General features: G+C 42.1%; 1 protein-coding gene across 2 annotated transcripts in view; it reads left to right on the plus strand.

The window, feature by feature from the left end:
* The first annotated feature begins 1,504 nt into the window (after positions 1-1,504).
* The window catches only part of TMPRSS6 (transmembrane serine protease 6), a 232,808-nt gene continuing 211,574 nt past the window's right edge, over positions 1,505-22,738 (plus strand). The window contains exon 1 of one of the 2 annotated variants that reach the window (XM_073574347.1): positions 1,505-1,714. In XM_073574347.1, coding sequence (XP_073430448.1) covers positions 1,643-1,714 — 72 coding nt within the window. In that variant the 5' untranslated portion in view covers positions 1,505-1,642. The remainder of the gene's footprint in view (positions 1,715-22,738) is intronic. The other variant, XM_073574345.1, reaches the window with a different exon arrangement.

Here is a 22,738-nt window from a genome sequence, read left to right on the forward strand (position 1 = left end):
AGGGTGATGATCAGTTGATACCTTTTGCTGAAGTTCTGCAAATTGTTCCAAAAGCTTGCATACAATTCACATACAGGGTTTTGGTCAGACCTGCACAGTGAGGGTTCAGTTTCTCTGCTGTGAGGTCGTGTAGCTTTCGTGATGCTAATTAAACCTCTGATAAATGATTTTTTAGATCCCCAGGGGTCCAAGGTAAACAGTTAAGCCCCCGTTACACACTGCGATATCGCTAGCAATATCGCTGTAAAGTCACCGATTTTGTGATGTTGCAGCGATATTGCTAGCGATATCGCTGCATGTGATACTTACCTCCGACCGGCTCCCCCGCTGATTATCGCTGATCGCGTGAGAAGCTCCTGGATCATTCCTCGTCGTCCACTTCCTGCGGCGCTTCCTGCTGTGACGACGAGCGACGCGTGGAGCCGGGCGGGAGGACGCAGGATCGCCGCGTCTGACAGGTAAGTAGCGATCCCCGTCCCCAGCGATGTCGCTGGTGAGATCTGCCTGAGTGGCAGCTCACTAGCGACCACCTAGCGATTCACCAGCGATCCTGACCGCGTCATATCGCTGGTCAGGATCGCTGGTGAGTCGCTAGGTGTAACGGTACCCTTACTGGATACGCGATCCCTTCCAGTGAGCAGGCAATGTGAATCTTGTCAGAACACTCACTACTTACAACAGTGTCCCTGATTACATGCAATTTCTGAGCTCCCGGTCAAAACCACTCTTCTGCTAGTTATATAAAGACCAAGCAGACTCACAGTTTAGCACAGACTCTGGAAGTCTCTGTGACTGGTACCCTGCCTTGTGTAACTTGTACTTGCAGAGAGTACGCTGCTTTTCTCTGCATCCAGGACCTCCATGAAGCTACTTCTTCCTCAAAAAAACTGCAACTTCTCAAGCGCCTCCTCCCCTCTGAGGGATCGTGCACCCTCCCCTCGTTTGGCAAAAGTGCACCAGTCCCTATGTAAGGGATTGTTTAACAATGTGTGGATGCAATTATAACAGCAGAGAATTTCGCCCTCACTAAAGCTGGCAATTCAGATAAATTATATTACACAAGCATAGATTTACTCACCCTCCCCGGGTCCAGCACTGAGTCTCTGCCACTCCTCCCAGTGTCCGTTATTGTCTTAGTGGCTCATGCCATCAACTCCAGCAAATTTGCTGAGCTCGCTGATTGCCTGCAGCGCTGTCGACATCATGTCAGCACTTCACAGCTTGGGAGAAGTAGTGGAGACGCATCAGTGGACCTGGTGAGGGTGAGTAAAGCCCTGTTCTGTTTTTATTTAATGATTTTTTTGGGTGGAGGGATTTTCTAACACCGGGATGCCCCTTTAATAATGATCTCTGGTTCTCCTGCTCTTGCCTGTGTTTCATACATTCATTCTGATGTTCTCTGTGTGTGTTTTGTGATATGATTGCAGCCTGTTTTGCACACTGAGTTTTCATGTCCCACGGGATTCTTGCTCTTTTCCAAAACAGCCAGAGGGTCAGAGAAGGAGTGATCTGTGGGGAGCTCGGGGACGTGTCAACAGCAGCCTTGTGTGCGAGGTGGTGTAAGGTTTGTGTAACTGGCACATAATGTCCCAGCAGCACAACTGTCAGCCGTGTGTCCAGGTGAACTGGAGAAACAAAGAAAATGTCACTAGAGCTTCCCCCTCCTGATTGCACAAATGATGGCACAGAAAATCCCCCTAAAGGTCTACGCCAGGTAAGCGACAGAACAGGTACATGCAGGCCGCAGGATATGACACGCAATGTATGAGCTGTTGTTAGAGATAAACAGATGCAGCAAAGCTGAATTTGTCGTAACCTTTCAGAATTAGGTGAATGCACTATAGTAAAGTAACCTATGGGTTGTGGTGAATGACACGCTCAGCTCTTCTGTTTGGTGACATTTAGATCAAAGATTCTTGGTTGATATCCAGAAGACCTGTAACAACATGTCTTTAATCGGACGTTGTGCAACAACATGTTTCAGAAGATTCATTTTTACTGACAACCAAAAAGAATATCTAAAGCCTAAATAGCCACAATAACAGCTTTGTATCTGGTAATCGGACCTAATATAATATTATTCAATGTAGCTCAATTTATTGTTTATTATGTAATAGTCAGTGATAACCAAAGATACCACGGGACCATGGTCTGGATAAATCACCTGGGGGTTAGTTACATTGTAGACCGTTCAAGTGTATTTCCACCTTCATATGAACAGACCATCAGCAGTTTCATTTGCTTTAGCAATACAAATCTACACTAAAAGGAGAGGACACTCACAAAGCGAGAAAAATGTAAGTGAGGGTCCCCAAAGTGATGACAGGTGAATAGCGTCAGATTGGCGTGCCAAAAGCCCACCAGCAACCAACTCCAGGGCAACCTTTTCAGTTACGTGCAAATGTACATTATCCTTAATCACAAATTTTTATAACAATGAACTGGGTAGATTGTTAAATTGAGAAGATGATGCCTTTATCTATACGGAGTGATTCAAATATACAGTGGGTACGGAAAGTATTCAGACCCCTTTCATTTTTCACTCTTTGTTTCATTGCAGCCATTTGGTAAATTAAAAAAAAGTTCATTATTTTCATTAATGTACACTCTGCACCCAACGTCGACTAAAAATAAAACAGAAATGTAGAAATTTTTGCAAATTTATTAGACAAGAAAAACTGAAATATCACATAAGTATTCAGACCCTTTGCTCAGACACTCATATGTAAGTCACATGCTGTCCATTTCCTTGTGATCCTCCTTGAGATGGTTCTACTCCTTCATTGGAGTCCAACTGTGTTTAATTAAACTGATAGGACTTGATTTGTAAAGGCATACACCTGTCTATATAAGACCTCACAGCTTACAGTGGATGTCAGACAAAATTGTGGCAAGGAACATATCTGGCCAAGGTTACTAAAGAATTTCTGCAGTACTCAAGGTTCCTAAGAGCACAGTGGCCTCCATAATCCTTAAATGAAATAAGTTTGGGACCACCAGAAGTCTTCCAAGACCTGGCCATCCAGCCAAACTGAGCAATCGTTGGAGATGAGCCTTCATCACAGAGGTAAAGAAGAACCCCAAGAACACTGTGGCTGAGCTCCACAGACACAGTAGGGAGATGGGAGAAAGTTCCACAAAGTCAACTATCACTGCAGCCCTCCACCAGACGGTTGCCATTGAAGGAAACATGAATGCGGCAAAGTGCAGTGATATCTTGGATAAAAACCTCTTCCAGAGTGCTCTGGACCTTCCAACAAGACAATGACCCTAAGCACACAGCTAAAATAACAAAGGAGTGGCTTCGAAACAACTCTGTGACCATTCTTGACTGGCCCAGCCAGAGCCCTGACCTAAACAAAATTGAGCTTCTCTGGAGAGACCTTAAAATGGCTGTCCTCCAACGTTCACCATTAAACCTGATGGAACTGGAGAGGATCTGCAAGGAACAATGGCAGAGGATCCCCAAATGCAGGTGTGAAAAACTTGTTGCATCATTCCCAAGAAGTCTCATGACTGCACTAGCTCAAAAGGGTGCTTCTACTCAATACTGAGCACAGGGTCTGAATACATATGACCATCTGTTTTTTTTCAATCAAGATGGGGTGCAGAGTGTACATTAATGAGGAAAAAAATGAACTTTTTTGAATTTACCAAATGGCTGCAATGAAACAAAGAGTGAAAACTTTAAAGGGGTCTGAATACTTTCCATACCCACTGTATAGTACTCATATATGAGGGTAGTGGCTCACTCTTCCACTGGGGCCCACCAGAGGATTTTCCTGTTCTCCCGTGGGCCAGTCCAAGACAGCAAGTGAACAACTGTTCTTGCACCTCCAGTGTTCTCATCCTCTCACCTATCCATGATGTTACATCTTTAAATCATCTATTTGGTATCCTAAAGTTGCTGACCCGTGCCAAAAATGGGATAGCCACGGATAGTCAAGAGCTGCGAGGAATAAAAAAAAATCAGGTCTTCTTCAACAAGGATAAGGTTCTGTAGAATTTTAGATTTTATTGGTAAGAAATACAACACATTTTAGGGCTGGTACCCTTTGATAGCTCAAAACAACTCACACAAATATTACCTGTAATATAATCCACCAAAAACAGCTTCAAAGTGATTCAGAAACAATCATATATAAACCTACTAACTAGCTTAAAAAAATTACACTTTAATATGAAAATATACATTTTATTAATACTCAAGTATTGTACACCCAAAATTATCCAATAGGCAAAATGGACCCCAAAAGACAATACATTAAAAAAAACATTAAAACATCTCTGAGTGTTCCCACAAAAAACGTCTATTAGAATCACTGCACACATACACTTAAGGAGTATTTTCTTATTAGTGAAATTTATTGAAAGCAAGTGCTCTTATAGTGATTGCGACTAGTGTTGAGCATTCCGATACCGCAAGTATCGGGTATCGGCCGATACTTGCTGTATCAGAATTCCGATACCGACTTCCGATATTTTTTCAATATCGGAAGTCGGCATCGGAATCGGAAGTTCAAAGTTGATTGACAGCCGAAATGACGTCATCATGATGCGCGGTGTGTGTGCATCATGATGCGCCGTCATTTCGGGCCTTCCGGGGGTCTCTGCCGGCCTGCCGGGGGGCTGTGTGGACTGCCCGGGGTCTGTACCGGCCTGCCGGGGGGCTGTGCCGGCCTGCCGGTGGTCTGTGCACCCTGTGGGGGTCTGTACCGGCCTGCCGGGGGGCTGTGCCGGCCTGCCGGGGGGCTGTGCTGATGTCCGGAGGTCTGTGCAAGCATCGTCCGATGGGACTACAAGTCCCATCTGGCGATGCCTGCTACCATGACAGTGATTGACACATTAGCCAATGATGGGACAGTAGTAGTCCCATCATCCGGCTAATGTGTTGAATGTTAAAAAAAAGAAAAAATATATATATACTACATACATACTACATACATACTACATGCATGCTACATACATACTACATGCTACATACATACCACATATATACTACATACATGCTAAATACATACTACATGCTACATACATACTACATATATACTACATGAGACATGTGACCCAGAGAAGCAGGAGGATCAGGAGGCAGTCAGCACCCATACTGCTCAGGAACCAGTACCAGGCTCTCACGCAGGAAAACGATGAAGAAATACATCAGGATAAGACTTTGCCAACAAACAGCAACCTTGTACGCCTTCAGAGTCCTCCTGGATGGAGAAAGAAAAATGTTGTGAAGAAGAAACGGAGAGTGGTGGTCATGGGGGATTCCCTGTTGAGAGGAACAGAGGCCGCTATCTGCAGACCGGATATAACTTCAAGAGAAATGTGCTGTCTTCCAGGTGCAAAAATTAAAGATGTGTCTGACAGGATATCAGGACTCTTCAGACCTACAGATGACTACCCATTCCTGCTACTACATGTGGGGACAAATGACACTGCAAGAAACGACCTGGAAACCATCTGCAGAGACTTTGAAGACTTAGGCAAGAAAGTGAAAGAACTGGGAGCGCAGGTGGTCTTCTCTTCCATCCTCCCAGTGGATGGCCATGGAACAAGGAGGTGGAATAAGATTCTGCAGGTGAACAACTGGCTACGTCGATGGTGCCGTCAGCAACGATTTGGATTTCTGGATCACGGAGTGAACTACTTATACGATGGACTACTTGCTAGAGATGGGGTGCACCTTACGAAGACTGGAAAGCAGGTATTTGGAAGTCGCCTTGCTACACTTGTAAGGAGAGCTTTAAACTAGAACAACATGGGAAGGGAAGCAAAAGACCAGAAAAAGCCATACACCTGACAAATGCTACTGAGAACTCTGCTATTAGAAGTGGAAAGGAAGAACAAAGACGAAAGAATCTAATTAAAAAAAATATTGGAGAAAGAGAAACCAATCACAAACTAAAATGTTTCTATACTAATGCACAAAGCATGGGCAACAAACAAGGAGAATTGGAACTACTAACACAGGAAAAGAAATATGATGTCATTGGAATCACTGAAACTTGGTGGGACAATACACATGATTGGAATACAAGACTAGAAGGATACAACTTATTTGCAAGAAACAGACTTGATAAACGAGGAGGGGGTGTTGCATTGTATGTTAGAAATGCGTATATCTGCACAGAGATTGAAGCTTCAGAGACTGGGAGTTCTGTGGAAACTGTTTGGGTAAGAATACAAGGACAGAACAATGGAAAGGACACCATTGTAGGCATTTACTACAGGCCGCCTGTGCAAGCTGAAGATATGGATGAACTCTTTATGCATCAAATGGCCAAGTTCTCCAAAAAATATGACATAGTTGTCATGGGAGATTTCAACTATCCAGACATTTGTTGGGAATCTCTCTCAGGCAAAACTAACAGGTCAAGGAAATTCTTATCCTCTCTTGCTGACAACTTTATCTTCCAAAAGGTAAAGGAGAAAACAAGGGGAACTGCTACCTTGGATCTAATCCTTATAAACAGGGAGGAAATGGTTGAGGAGGTAAAAGTGGCTGGGACCCTAGGAGGTAGCGACCATGCTATTTTAGAATTTTGGATAACTAGAGGCGGAAGACCTGTGAAGACTCAGACGTCAAGGTTAGATTTCAGAAAGGCAGATTTTAAGGGATTCAGAAAGAGAATTGGAGGGATCCAATGGCTGGATATCCTTAAAGACAAAAATGTCCAGGAAGGATGGGAAATCTTGAAAAATGAAATTCTCAAAGCACAGTTGTTAACAATTCCAAAAAGAGGGAAGAATAGGAAGCATTTAAGGAAACCAGGATGGATGAACACAGAACTTAAGCACATGCTAAAAAGGAAGCAAAAAATGTTTATAAAATGGAAAGAAGGAGGCATATCTAAAGAAGAATATAATGCTGTCTGCAGAACCTGCAAGGCACAAATCAGATTATCTAAAGCTGAAAATGAATTGAGGCTTGCAAGAGATGTCAAAAGCAATAATAAAGGATTTTGGGGATATGTCAAAAGTAAAAGAAAAGTCAAAGATGCTATAGGATTTTTACAGGATGAAAATGATGAAATGGTAAGACAGGATGTTGAGAAGGCTGAACTTTTAAATTCCTATTTTGCATCTGTTTTCTCTCAGAAAGGAAATGTAACATCAACTGTTATTCACTGTCCTATTAAGGGAATAGAAGAATCCAGGATATCTATAAACAGAAAGATAGTGAGGAAACACTTAGCTAACCTAAATGTATTCAAGTCTCCAGGTCCAGATGAATTACACCCCAGAGTACTGAAGGAGATAGCAGAAGAAATTTTTGAACCCCTCTCCATAATCTTTGAAAATTCTTGGAGAACAGGAGAAGTGCCAGAAGACTGGAGAAGAGCAAATGTTGTTCCTATCTTCAAAAAGGGGAAGAAGGTGGACCCAGGCAACTATAGGCCGGTGAGTCTGACTTCTATACCAGGAAAGATCTTTGAACAAATTATTAAACAACATGTATGTCAATACCTGAATAAGAATGAAGTGATTAAACAGAGTCAGCATGGGTTTGTAACTAATAAGTCATGTCAGACTAATTTAATTTCCTTCTATGATGGTATTACTGATTGGGTGGATCAAGGAAATGCTGTAGATATAGTATATCTTGACTTCAGCAAAGCATTTGACAAAGTCTCTCATACAATCCTTATTGAAAAAATGACTAAGTATGGAATGGACAAGGCAACTGTTAGGTGGATTCATAACTGGCTTAGTGATCGGACCCAAAGAGTGGTCGTAAATGGCTGCACATCCAGTTGGAAGAATGTCTCAAGTGGGGTACCACAGGGCTCTGTCCTGGGCCCTGTATTGTTCAACATCTTTATCAACGATTTAGATGAAGGAATTGAGGGTAAACTGATTAAATTTGCTGATGACACAAAGCTAGGAGGGATAGCTAATACTAGAAAAGAGAGAGAGAGGATTCAAAAAGATTTAAATAAACTGGAGAAGTGGGCAGCAACTAACAGAATGGTTTTTAACAGGGAGAAATGCAAAGTACTACATCTGGGCAATAAAAATGAAAAAAGCATATATAGAATGGGAGGAATAGGGCTAAGTGACAGCACATGTGAAAAAGACTTGGGTATACTAATAGATCACAGACTGAATATGAGTCAACAGTGTGATGCAGCAGCAAAAAAGGCAAATGCAATTCTAGGATGTATTAACAGAAGCATACAGTCTAGATCACGTGAAGTAATTATTTCCCTCTACTCCTCTTTGGTCAGACCTCATCTGGAATATTGTGTCCAATTTTGGGCACCACATTTTAAAAAAGACATCAACAAACTGGAGCAAGTTCAGAAAAGAGCGACCAGAATGGTGACTGGTCTGCAAACCCTGTCTTATGAGGAAAGGTTGCAGGAATTGGGAATGTTTAGTTTGCAAAAGAGAAGACTGAGAGGAGACTTAATAGCTGTCTACAAATATCTAAAGGGCTGTCACATTGTAGAAGGATCAACTTTATTCTCATTTGCACAAGGAAAGACTAGAAGCAATGGGATGAAGCTGAATGGGAGGAGACACAGATTAGATATTAGAAAAAACTTTTTGACAGTTAGAGTGATCAATGAGTGGAACAGGCTGCCACGAGAAGTGGTGAGTTCTCCTTCAATGGAAGTCTTCAAACAGAGGCTGGACAGACATCTAACTGGGATGATTTAGCGAATCCTGCTTTGAGCAGGGGGTTGGACCAGATGGCCCAGGAGGTCCCTTCCAACTCTACGATTCTATGATTCTATGATTCTACATGCATGCTACATACATACTACATGCTACATACATACTACATATATACTACATGCATGCTACATACATACTACATGCTACATACATACTACATATATACTACATGCATGCTACATACATAACACATATATACTACATGCATGCTACATACATACTACATGCTACATACATACCACATATATACTACATACATACTACATGCATGCTACATACATACCACATACATACTACATACATACTACATACATACTACATGCATGCTACATACATACTACATGCTACATACATAACACATATATACTACATGCATGCTACATACATACTACATGCTACATACATACCACATACATACTACATGCATGCTACATACATACTACATGCTACATACATACCACATATATACTACATACATACTACATGCATGCTACATGCTACATACATACCACATACATACTACATGCATGCTACACACATACTACATGCTACATACATAACACATATATACTACATGCATGCTACATACATACTACATGCTACATACATACCACATACATACTACATACATACTACATGCATACTACATGCATGCTACATACATACTACATGCTACATACATACTACATATATACTACATGCATGCTACATACATACTACATGCTACATACATAACACATATATACTACATGCATGCTACATACATACTACATGCTACATACATACCACATACATACTACATACATACTACATACATACTACATGCATGCTACATACATACTGCATGCTACATACATACTACATACATACTACATACATACTACATGCATGCTACATACATACTACATGCTACATACATACCACATATATACTACATACATACTACATGCATGCTACATACATACTACATGCTACATACATACCACATATATACTACATACATACTACATGCATGCTACATACAATACATACATAGACATACAGTACATATAACATAGAGTAACATACTTACCAATACTTGTCACATTGTTCCCCGAAGCCATTGTCTTTTACGGAATAAATATTAACATAACAAACCACAAAAATACTCACCCATGATTCGAAGCAGTCCACGAGTGTGTCCCACGACGATCTTGGGTAGAGAACTGCAGCATCAGCTGAAGGATACCTACCTTCCGTCATTGGATTCCTGCAGCCCGTAGAGAACGGCAGCATCAGCTGCTCCTCCTTGCTACAACTGAGTGTTAACACACTCCACCGTCTCGCCACCACCCCACATAGAGCGACCGCTCTGACCCTGGCTAACCTAAAGGCATAAGTGACCATTACCTAATTCAGGACAGCCCTTAGTTCAGAACTACTACGGCGACTTATGTGATCAAGGTCTTGAATGACCGAAATGTCATTCTGTCGCAATCACTATAAGAGCACTTGCTTTCAATAAATTTCACTAATAAGAAAATACTCCTTAAGTGTATGTGTGCAGTGATTCTAATAGACATTTATGTGGGACTCATGAGCCTCCTTCACTAGCACCATACCCCCGTACCTATCGTGTGCTAGCCATTGAATCTCATACTTCCCACAAAAAACACATGTTTAGAAAATACAGCTAAACCTCCACAGGAACCACAAGGTATGAACTATACAGCGGGGAAAAAAAAACATTTAGTCAGCCACCAATTTTGCAAGTTCTCCCACTTAAATAGGTGAGATAGGCTTGTAATTGACATCATAGGTAGACCACAACTATGAGAGTCAAAATGAGAAAACAAAACCAGAAAATCACTTTGTCTGATTTGGCAAGATTTATTTTGCAAATTATGGCAGAAAATAAGTATTTGGTCATTAACAAAAGTTCATCTCAATATTTTGTTATATATCCTTTGTTGGCAATGACAGAGGTCAAACATTTTCTGTAAGTCTTCACAAGGTTGGCACGCACTGTTGGTGGTATGTTGGCCCTTTTCTCCATGCAGATCTCCTCTAGAGCATTGATGTTTTGGGCCTGTCACTGGGCAACACGGACTTTCAAATCCCTCCAAAGGTTTTCTATGGAGTTGTGATCTGGAGACTAGCTAGGACACTCCAGGACCTTCATATGCTTCTTACGAAGCCACTCCTTCATTGTCCTGGTGGTGTGCTTGGGATAATTATCATGCTGAAAGACCCATCCACGTTTCATCTTCAATGCCCTTGCTGATGGAAGGAGGTTTGCACTCAAAATCTCACGTTACATGGCCTATTCATTCTTTCATGTACATGGATCAGTCGTCCTGGTCCTTTTGTAGAGAAACAGCCCCAAAGCATGATGTTTCCATCCCCATGCTTCACAGTAGGTATGGTGTTCTTTAAATGCAACTCAGCATTCTGTCTCCTCCAAACACAATGAGTTTTGTTTCTACCAAACTGTTCTACTTTGGTGTCATCAGACCATATGACATTATCCCAATACTCTTAATAATCCAAATGCTCTCTAGCAAACTTAACCATTTCGCACCAGAGCCTGGTTTTGCCTTCGTGCTAGGGCCAATTTTTTCAATTCTGACCAGTGTCACTTTATGAGGTCATAACTCTAGAATGCTTCAATGGATCCTGGTGATTCTAAGATTGATTTCTTGAGACATATTGTACTTTTTGATAGTGTTAAAACTTCTTTGATATAACTTGCATTTATTCGTTTAAAAAATGGAAATTTGGAGAAAATGTTAAAAATTTAGCCTAACAATAATCATAGCTTTAGCCTAACAATAACCTTAACTTTAGCCTAATCCTAACCCTAACTTTAGCCAGACTCTAACCCTTGTTTTAGCCTAACGCTAACTTTAGGCTAACAATAACCCCAACTTTAGCCTAATCCTAACTTTAGCCTACCCCTAAGCCTAACTTTAGCCTAACAATAATCCTAACTTTAGCCTAGCAGTAACCCTAACTTTAGCCTAATCCTAACCCTAACTTTAGCCAGACTCTAACCCTAGTTTTAGCCTAACGCTAACTTTAGGCTAACAATAACCCCAACTTTAGCCTAATCCTAACTTTAGCCTACCCCTAAGCCTAACTTTAGCCTAACAATAACCCTAACTTTAGCCTAACAATAACCCTAACTTTAGACTAACCCTAACTTTAGCCTAACCCTATCCCTAACGTTATCTTAAAACTATCCCTAACTATAGTACTAACCCTAACCTGCCGTATTTGATTTTTTTACTTGATAATAAGATTGTTGACTGGCAAAGCTGTTGCCCACAGCACTTGTCACATTGTTTCTCCTCTAATCTCTCACTGACAGGAAATCAGAGGAGAAGCACCGTTATTATGAGTCGGATCGCCGGGAAAGTCTGTTGCTACAACAAACTTTCTCAGTGATCTCTCTCATTGGCTGGTGTGACGTTGACGTCATCAGGATCTGAAACAATCAGGTCTCGATGAGGTCAGGGGTCACAGGAAGCATTGAGCGCTGAGATCCCCTCGTTATAAGGTACGTGGGGGTGCCGATAAGCACAAAACCACCGATCATAGAAAAACGTCAGCGCTGCACCAAGCCCTGCTAGTGCTGACATTTATCTACCATTGGCGGTCATGAAGTGGTTAAGACAGGCCCGGACATGTACTGAATTAGCAGGGGATATGTCTGGCACTGCAGGATCTGAGTCCCTGGTGGCATAGTGTGTTACTGATGATAGCCTTTGTTACGGTGGTCCTAGCTCTGTGCAAGTCATTCACTAGGTCCCCTTTGTGGTTCTGGGATTTTTGCTCACCATTATTGTGATCATTTTGACCCCACGGGGTGAGATCTTGCGTGGAGCCCCAGATCGAGGGAGATTATCAGTGGTCGTGTATGCCTTCCGTTTTCTTATTATTGCTCCCACAGTTGATTTCATCACACCAAGCTGCTTGCCTATTGCAGATTCAGTCTTCCCAGCCTGGTGCAGGGCGGCAATTTTACTTCTGATGTCCTTCGACAGCTCTTTGGTTTTCACCATAGTGGAGTTTGGAGTGTGAGTGTTTGAGGTTGTGTATTGCAAAGAAAGGGAGACAGAAAAAGCGCAATAGGGTCTTAACCACGTTGTAAGGAGAGAATATAACAAGAAATTTGCTCACCTGGTTAGGATGAGAAAAGGCATAAAGGCTGGCGGCTGCTGCAGATCCACAGGTCCTCAACGACCAGAAGAAATCACGCTTTCAAAGGAATTTGTAGTTACATTCCGTGCTGCTGCAAGAATGGATTCCAGTAGAGAGATGTCAAAGATTCACAGTGGTTTATTCAACGCATTTCAGGGGTCTCATGCCCCTTCGTCAAGAAATACCACACCTTTGAGGTTGTGGACAGGTGTCTTTGATACTGATAACAAGTTCAAACAGGTGTCATTACTACAGGTAATGAGTGGAGGACAGAGGAGCCTCTTAAAGAAAAAGTTACAGGTCTGTGAGAGCCAGAAATCTTGCATGTTTTAGGTGACCAAATACCTATTTTCCACCATAATTTGCAAAATAAATCTTGCCAAATCAGACAAGGTGATTTTCTGGATTTGTTTTCTCATTTTGACTCTCATAGTTGTGGTCTACCTATGATGTCAATTACAGGCCTCTCTCATCTTTTTAAGTGGGACAACTTGCACAATTGGTGGCTGACTAAATACTTTTTTTCCCCACTGTATAGGAAAATCACAAAGAATCTATTCTCCTATTAAGTAATAACAGAAATCAATGAATGCTATGTAATATTAATACCTGTGGACGTGATGAGGCACGTAAATATTGAGGCCATCTTAGCAAATACCCCAAAGATACATCTATACTGAGCATTAAAATATTTAAATATTAGATTTGTATTTACCTGTCGAAGAGGTTGAGACGGTCCTGAAATGCATTGTATATAATCATTATTTGTTCAAGAAGGGTTAGGAAATCTGTCACGTGGTTTTTTCACCTAATGTAGAGACAGATACTCTGACTCCAGTGATGTGTCTGTTATCGGGCTGCTTCCTCTGTTTGCTGTGGTTTTGATAAAATCAGTTTTATCAGCAGATTGTCACGAGAAGACTAGTAAATCTGCTGCCATGTAGTCCTCTATATTTTTGAGCTCTGTATAACCCCACCACTGATTGACAGCTTTTTGCCTATACACAGTATACATAGAAAGCTGCCAATCAGTGGTGTGGGTGGGGTTATACAGAGCTCAGCATTCAGAGAATGCTACATCTGCAGCAAATAAAACTGATTTTATCAAAACTGCTTTGAACAGCCCAGTAACGGACACATCGCTGGAATCATGGATTTCTGTTTCTACATCATGTTGTTCTCTGATGGTCTGGAAAAATTATTGTGATGGATTCCTTATAAATAAGTTATATACACCTGTGATATCATGATTACACCCATTCCGATATGGTGCAACGAACATTAGACGGTGGGATTTGATTATGTCAGTTAATATCTTAAGCAGTAATTATGCGGGATGTGATTCTGTTGATTGATATTTTACATAGTTGTGATTATGCATAATTTGACTGTCATTTAATATTGTGTCTAGTTATTTTTACATAATTTAATTATATACCTATTGCATGCTATATATGCAACATGGGCAATTAGTTATTATTCAACCAAGTGAGGTCATAGTAAATTCACTATTTAATTTTCATATAGTTATTTTCTGACCATCGTGCACTAAGCCCTTTAAGTCTCTATTTAGATTTAATGCTGCTACTTCCATATAAAATAGTATATCTAAATTGGGACTTTATGGCAAAATTTAAAAGGCCAAAATTATTGAATTATTATCCTATTCTCATATTTAAAGCTTAAAGGGGTTGTCTCTAGGAGTGGGATTCAAATTTTTAACAGCGAGTGTGTAAGCGAAACCATGTACATTTTTTTCAACGATGTCCATTTCTGCAAACCACACCAGGTTACATGCCCTTTCATCAACCATAAAATAGAAGTTATGGTAACAAAAGTTAAACACATGCATATTTTCCTAAAGGGAGTGAAGTAGATGTTCCTTGCAGTCCTATGTAACACCGGACATACCGCACAGCAGTAACTCTTTGAGTACTCATAATGTAGAAGTTGTTATACAAAGATTTTATGATATTATAAAATCTACACGGCTAACAAACCACACCAAGGAAGGACTCGGATATTTCGACCATCCCTCAAAATGTAAAAAAATGTAAAACTCCAAACATAAAGTCACATGCAATCCTTAACTGGTCATATGGCATACTATTTTATCAACGCAGCCATCTGATAAATTAAGTATTATTAGATCTGTACAGCACCAGCACCTTCATCAGTACCTAAATGCATCACCAAAATTTTCATCAGTAGATGAATGCAAAAATCTTAATGAACATCAGTATAGGAATATAGGATCAGAACCAACATCAGTACATGAAGACATCACCATAGCCAATATGAATATTTGCCACTAGAGCCATTTTCAGTACAAAGATAGAGCACCAGAACCATCAGTACACATACATGATCACCAAAACCAACATCAGTACATGAAGACATCATCATAGCCAATATGAATATTTGCCACTAGAGCCATTTTCAGTACAAAGATACAGCACCAGAACCATCAGTACACATACATGATCACCAAAACCAACATCAGTACATGAAGACATCATCATAGCCAATAGGAATATTTGCCACTAGAGCCATTTTCAGTACAAAGATACAGCACCAGAACCATCAGTACACATACATCATCACCAAAACCAATATCAGTACATGAATGCAGCACCAGAACCACCATCAGTACAAATACAACAGCAGAACTATCATCCATATATGAATACAGTATCAGTACAACCATCAGTACATGTATACAGTATTAGAACCAAACTTAGCACATTAATGCAGGACAAGAACCATCATTAGTGCATGAATACATCACTATAACGATTATCACAACGTGAATACAGCACCAGAACAAACATTGATATATAAAGCATAGCACTACAACCAGAATCAGTACATAAATAAAGCACCAGAACCATCATCAGTACATAAATACAAGACCAAGCTTTATATGGCCATCAATTGCAATGTCAAGTCAGCTCCAGCCATATACATTTATATTGCATGAACCTACAACTTCCAGTATGATCATAACAATGGTAAGTAGATACTGGGAGTTGTTGTTACCAGCCATCCTCAGACTGAGGACGATACAGGAACTACAGTACTGATTACACACAATCTGTGAAATTACTAAACATTTTAGGTGCCTTTTTTACTGGCAGATAACAAAATTCTTGTTCATGGTGTGAAATAATTTTTAAGCTTGATTAAATATCATTGTCGTCACTCCTGTGTAAATCACCAAGAACAAGGCTATTGTATGAACAACTGTGTTAACAATTTTTCCATGTACATGAAAGTGCGGTCAGGCTGTCTAAAAAACTTAATTAAGCGGCTGCTGATCGGCTACAAGCAGCCAATTGGCAATCGTTTAACGGCTGAGATTGACCAATGTAAATTCAACCTTAAATCCTTGTACTTTACAGAAGACCGCTTCTCTGACTAGCGTTGTTCTTCTCATCTGTTTCTCCATCTTGTCTAGATGCCATAATGACTTTTCAGATCCACAGCTCATCTATGCAGACTTCCAACTTCTTGACTTATTGACAATAAAAATAACTTTATCATCATAATGCCCCTTAATAAAAAAAAAATACCCACTCATGATGTACCCCTGAATAAATAATTGCCACTCACTGTGCTCCCTGGATAAAGAATTATCCACCCCCACATGGATCCTATTATCATATGTGGCCTCCACAATATCTTCTCCTATAAGATATTGCTTCCATCCTGTCATCCCCCATGAACTAATCTCCACATTTTACTTTATGTTGGATAAAAGAATCTGATACAACTGAACCCAATAAAGTTGAACGGATCAGATCCCACAGCTCCCCCGACTAGCTGAACTGTTTTTGAACTAGCTGTTAATTTAACAACAGACGCAGGAGATTTGAGGCAAATTAGCCAAATAGCACCCCTGGTTGTCTTATCTTCTTCAATGGGTGCAACTGCAAAGTGCTTGTTAAATTTGTGCAATTTACTACTTACAATATTACAAATATTCCCCATTCTCAAGAACATAGGGATTTTTAACTTTATAGTTTGTTGATTCCAAGGTTAAGGGTAACCTCTACAGTCCTCCTTCAGTGGAACATCTCCTAGAGAAGCAGCATAGCGCTTACAAGCTTTGGCTTTACAGCTTGCTAGCGTTACTTTGAAGCTGGTCAATCTCTGGATCTTGACCTCTTCACTGTTCCTGTGCCATCCAATGCTGCAGAGGCAAAGCTTCAGGAAACAGCACACAGTTCAGGCCAGTGGAACAACCAAGCCATTTTTATGCAGCTGTCACGTTTGGATCAGGAAAGCCGACGGCCAGTCCGAGCATTGCATTGAGATCCTCATCCGTACATCCATGTGACTTTTCCCTAAGGGACAGGGTCACAAGGTCTCAGTGTGATTTCTGCAAGGAAGCTTTAGCTGTCATTACACCAGTAATAGGGTATGCGTCAGCAGCGGATTATTCAGGATACTCTACAAGCGTGTGACTACAGAGCTTTTTTATTCAGGAACAAACAGGAGAAATATATGATAAGCTTAATAGATCCGGAATAAATCATTTGTGTGTCTCTATCTGTGCAGTGTCTACAGCAGGCTGCTTCTGGATCGCCCTCCCAGGGCCGCGGGGTACTCGGTACCGGGCCGGTGTCAGTGGGAGATGTGTCAATGGTGGTTTGTGATATAGTTTATGTGAACAGTTCGTGACACCACCTGTGGTGTTTGGCAAGTAAGATGTTAAGCCAACGCTGCATGCAGATCCACTGGGACTGATGAGATAGTGCAGCAAAGATGGTGTAGCTCCCCACAGGTGGAGCTGTAGTCCCAGGGCAGTGTGGATGTAAGATTAAAGGAGAGGCAAAAGCGGTGAGGGAATTGGTACCCAGGTGTAGCGGTGCTGAAGATGTTAGTGCGCAAATGAATGGAGGACACCAGGGCCTGAAGTTTCAATGCTTTACTCACAGTTCGTGGTGCCCGCTTCCGTGCCGTGTCCTCCGGGGCAGAGACTCAGTCAACCTCCCGGGCAAGTCAGGGCTCTCCTCTCCAACACTCCGCCAACATGTACCTTTCCTGAACCACTCCGCCAATGGGCCTTTTAGTGTGAAGCTCTCCAGTACCGTGGTACTCTGGAATTCCTCTTGTCAGATGTTTCCAAGAACTCTACTCGTATGGCAGACAGCTGTAGCCTGCTTCGAGGACTCCCTTCTCCTGAGTCCCGGCTCTCTAATCAGTTGCTGTTGTCCCCCAAGTCTTAGATGGGAGTAGTCCATTTACAGCCTGCTACTCCACCGGTGTCTGCTGCAGAACTGTTATGAATGGGTCACCGAGGAGAAAAAAGCAAAACAAGTTAAGTCACAGAAAACCAGAGAGGTTGGTAACTATGTGTCATGATCCAGGACGGGGTTTCGCTTTGGCCCGTCATGATCAAACTGGGGGTTAATTGTTCCGCCTCTCTCTGGCAGAGAGTAGGGGTCATTATGTCTCTGCTAAGGGGAGCCCCCCAAGCTTGGGCTTTCTCCCTTCCGACCACGGCCCCTGAGCGTATGAATGTGGATGCATTTTTTTGAAGCCCTGGGGCATATTTATGATGAGCCTGATCGTATGCGTATGGCTGAGGACATGGTGATGAGTGTGTGCCAGGGAAAGCACTCAGCCGAGGGCAGGAGTATAGCTGACACCAGACCTAGGTCCAGTGAGCATTAAATAGCCACCCTCTGCCAGAGAGAGGCAGAACAATTAACCCCCAGTCTGATCAGGACGGGCCAAAGCAAAACCCCATCCTGGATCATGACACTATGCAGATTGCAGATCCCTGATTGTTATAAATGAGTCACCGAAGGAGGAAAAAACAAAAATACAAGCTTAGTCCAGAAAACCAGAGAGTTTGGTAGCTATCAGATTGCAGACCCCTGATCCTATCCACAACAACAAACAGTAGCCGTGGGGGGTTCCTACGATGCCCTAGACCCCTCGATCACAGCCGGAGAACTAAATAGGCCTAAAGAAAGAAAGGGGAAATCTAAACTGCCCCAGAGCAGACCCCAAAGCAATAGGCAGCCCCCAACATATAATGACGGTGAAGCAAGATGAAAACACTAACACAGATAGAAAGATAGGTTGAGCAAACGATGGAGCCCAAGCTAACTAAAAAGAACAGGATACAAAAGCTGCTGTCTGCAATCCATAAAAATCCCTACCAAAAATGTACCAACCGTCTGATAGGAAAAACAGGCCCTGAAGTCGCTAGCACTTCAAGAAGACTATATCAGCACTCAGGTAAATTCTGAAGACAGAGCAAAGAGACAAACTGATCAGAGACAAAAATGGAACTCAGCACACCTCCGACCGGGGATGGCTGAACTCCAAAAAACAAGGTAAACAAAACTAATAAGTTCACTAGCAGAGCAAAAACTTATCTTTGGGAAGCAGGAATCAGACTGGTCTCCAAGAATCCAGCAGAGAAATCACCAGCAACTCAGAAGGGCGTCGGCTGCCTTATATCCAGTCAGAATTTCCTGTTATCCAGTCATCATCTACCAGATCAGGTGTTTGGTAATCAGCCTCACTACCTTCCTTCACCAGAAGAGGGAGTTCATCAGACATCGACGGTGAAGGGGAAAATGAACTCACAACAGTACCTCCCCCTTGAGGAGGGGTCACCGAACCCTCATCCACGCCACCAGAGCGATCAGGATGGGCCCGATGAAAGGCACTAACCAATCTTTCGGCATGAATATCGGATGCAGGGACCCAAGAATTATCCTCCTGGCCATAACCCTTCCATTTAACAAAATACTGGAGTCTCCGTCTAGCCAGGCGAGAATCCAGTATCTTCTCAACCTCATATTCCACATTACCTTCAACGAATACAGGGTCAGGAGGTGCCACCACAGGAACTACTGGCTCAACAAACCTCTTTAACAGAGACTTATGAAACACGTTATGGATCTTAAATGTAACAGGAAGAGCCAATCGAAAAGAGACTGGATTAAGAATCTCCAAAATCTTGTAAGGTCCAATAAATCTAGGTTTAAACTTTGGAGAAGCCACCTTCATAGCGATATTCTTTGATGACAACCAAACCATATCACCCACCTTAAACTGGGGACCAATGGTCCTATGCCGGTTGGAAAACTGCTGGGCCTTTTCCTGGGAGAGAGACAACTTATCCACCACTTGGTCCCAGATCTGGTGCATTCTCTCCACCACAGTGTCAACACCTGGGCAGGCAGAAGGCTCCACTTGCCCTGAAGAGAATCGAGGACGAAACCCAAAGTTACAAAAAAAGGTGACATCAAAGTGGCAGAACTAGCTCTATTATTTAAAGCAAATTCGGCCAAGGGCAAAAATAAAACCCAATCATCCTGATCAGCAGAAATAAAACATCTCAAATACGACTCCAAAGTCTGGTTTGTTCTCTCCGTCTGCCCATTGGTCTGAGGGTGAAACGCAGAGGAGAAGGACAACTGAATTCTCAGCTTGGAACAGAAAGTCCTCCAAAATCTAGACACAAACTGAACTCCTCTGTCAGATACAATGTTCTCAGGAATCCCGTGCAAGCGAACCACCTGTTGCAAAAACAAGGGCACCAACTCTGAGGAAGATGGCAACTTAGGGAGTGGTACAAGATGGACCATCTTAGAGAATCTATCACAAATCACCCAAATAACAGTCATTCTCTGAGAGACAGGCATATCAGAGATAAAATCCATTGAAATATGGGTCCATGGCCTCCTGGGCACCGGCAAAGGCATCAACAACTCACTAGAGCGAGAACAAGGTTTAGACCGAGAGCAAGTCCCACAGGACTGCACAAAATTCCTGACATCACGAGACAAGGTGGGCCACCAAAAAGACCGACTCACCAAATCTCTAGTACCAAAAATACCTGGATGACCAGCCAATGCAGAGCAATGAACTTCAGACATCACTCTCTTCCTCCACTGGTCAGGAACATACAATTTTTCAATGGGACAACGCTCAGGTTTGTCCTCCTGAAACTCTTCCAGAGCACGTCTCAAATCGGGAGAGATGGCAGAAAGAACTACCCCCTCACCTAAGATGGTAGCAGGCTTGGTCACAACAGGAGAATCAGCAAAGAAACTCCTAGAGAGGGTGTCTGCCTTGACATTCTTAGTGCCCGGAAGAAAAGAGACCACAAAATCAAAACGTGTGAAAAACAAGGCCCACCTAGCCTGTCTAGGATTCAAGAGTTTGGCCGACTCCAGGTAAATCAAATTCTTGTGGTCAGTAAGGACCACAGCTTGATGTTTAGCTCCCTCCAACCAATGTCTCCACTCCTCAAATGCCCATTTCATGGCTAACAGTTCCCGATTCCCCACATCATAGTTACGTTCGGATGGGGAGAACTTTCGGGAAAAGAAAGCACAGGGATTCATTTTAGATGTTACAGGTTCTTTTTGGGACAAAACAGCTCCTGCACCAATCTCAGAAGCGTCCACCTCTACCTGAAACGGGAGTGAGACATCAGGTTGCCGCAAATCCGAAGCAGAAGTGAACCTTCGCTTCAGCTCCTGAAAGGAAGAAACAGCCTCCGGAGACCAATTCAGCACATCAGCACCCTTCTTAGTCAAATCAGTCAATGGTTTGGCAATACCAGAAAAATTAGCTATAAATTTACGATAAAAATTAGCAAAACCCTAAAATTTCTGGAGGGCCTTCAAAGAAGTGGGCTGAACCCAATCATAAATGGCCTGTACCTTGGCTGGGTCCATTTCAATAGTTGACGGAGAAAAAATAAATCCCAAAAATGAAATCCTTTGTACACCAAAAAGGCATTTCAATCCCTTGACATACAGGGAATTCTCCCTCAAAATCCGAAACACAGTCCGAAAATGTTCCACATGAGAGTCCCAATCCTTGGAAAAGATCAAAATATCATCCAGATAGATGATCAAAAATTTATCCACCAAGTCTCGGAAAACACCATTCATGAAGCACTGGAAGACAGAAGGGGCATTATTGAGCCCAAAAGGCATCACCAGGTACTCAAAATGTCCCTCCGGAGTATTAAGCGCCGTCTTCCATTCATCCCCATGCTTAATGCGAATAAGATTATACGCCCCCCTGAGGTCAAGCTTTGTAAACCAGCAAGCACCTTTAACTCTGGAGAATAGATCAGAAATCAGGGGAAACGGATACTGATATTTAACAGTAATTTTGTTGAGGGAACGATAGTCAATACAAGGCCTTAATGACCCATCTTTCTTAGCCACGAAAAAAAACCCAGAACCTAAGGGTGAAGAGGATGGTCTAATATGACCCTTCTCCAACGACTCCTTAATATAGGATCGCATAGCCTCGAGTTCGGGTATAGATAAATTGAAAAGTTGACCCTTGGGAAATTTACACCCAGGGCTCAGCTCAATTGCACAGTCATAACTCCTATGAGGAGGCAAAGACACAGACTCATTCTCACTAAATACATCATAATAATCGGCCAAATAGTCAGGAACATCATGCGACAGGGGAGAGGTGGAGAAAACAGGAGCATCACTAAGGGCACACCAACAACCCCAACTCACCACAGACACAGATTTCCAATCCAAAACTGGATTATGGATTTGCAACCAGGGAAACCCCAGAACAATGGTATCATGCAAATTATGCAACACCAAAAATCTGCAATTTTCTTGATGGTCTGGGACGACCCGCATTACCACCTGGGTCCAAAACTGAGGTTTATCCTTCGCCAAAGGAGTAGCAGCAATACCCCTCAAAGGGATAGGCGTCCACAGAGGTGTCATAGGAAATCCACAACGTTTAACAAAATCCAAGTCCATCAGGTTCAGAGATGCTCCCGAATCCACAAAAGCCTTAGCGGAAAATGTGGACAGGGAGCAGATCAGAGTAATTGCCAGAAGAAACTTAG

Source organism: Dendrobates tinctorius, unplaced genomic scaffold (assembly GCF_039654945.1).
Source record: "Dendrobates tinctorius isolate UK_male_01 unplaced genomic scaffold, ASM3965494v1 ptg000038l, whole genome shotgun sequence".
NCBI lineage: Eukaryota > Metazoa > Chordata > Amphibia > Anura > Dendrobatidae > Dendrobates > Dendrobates tinctorius.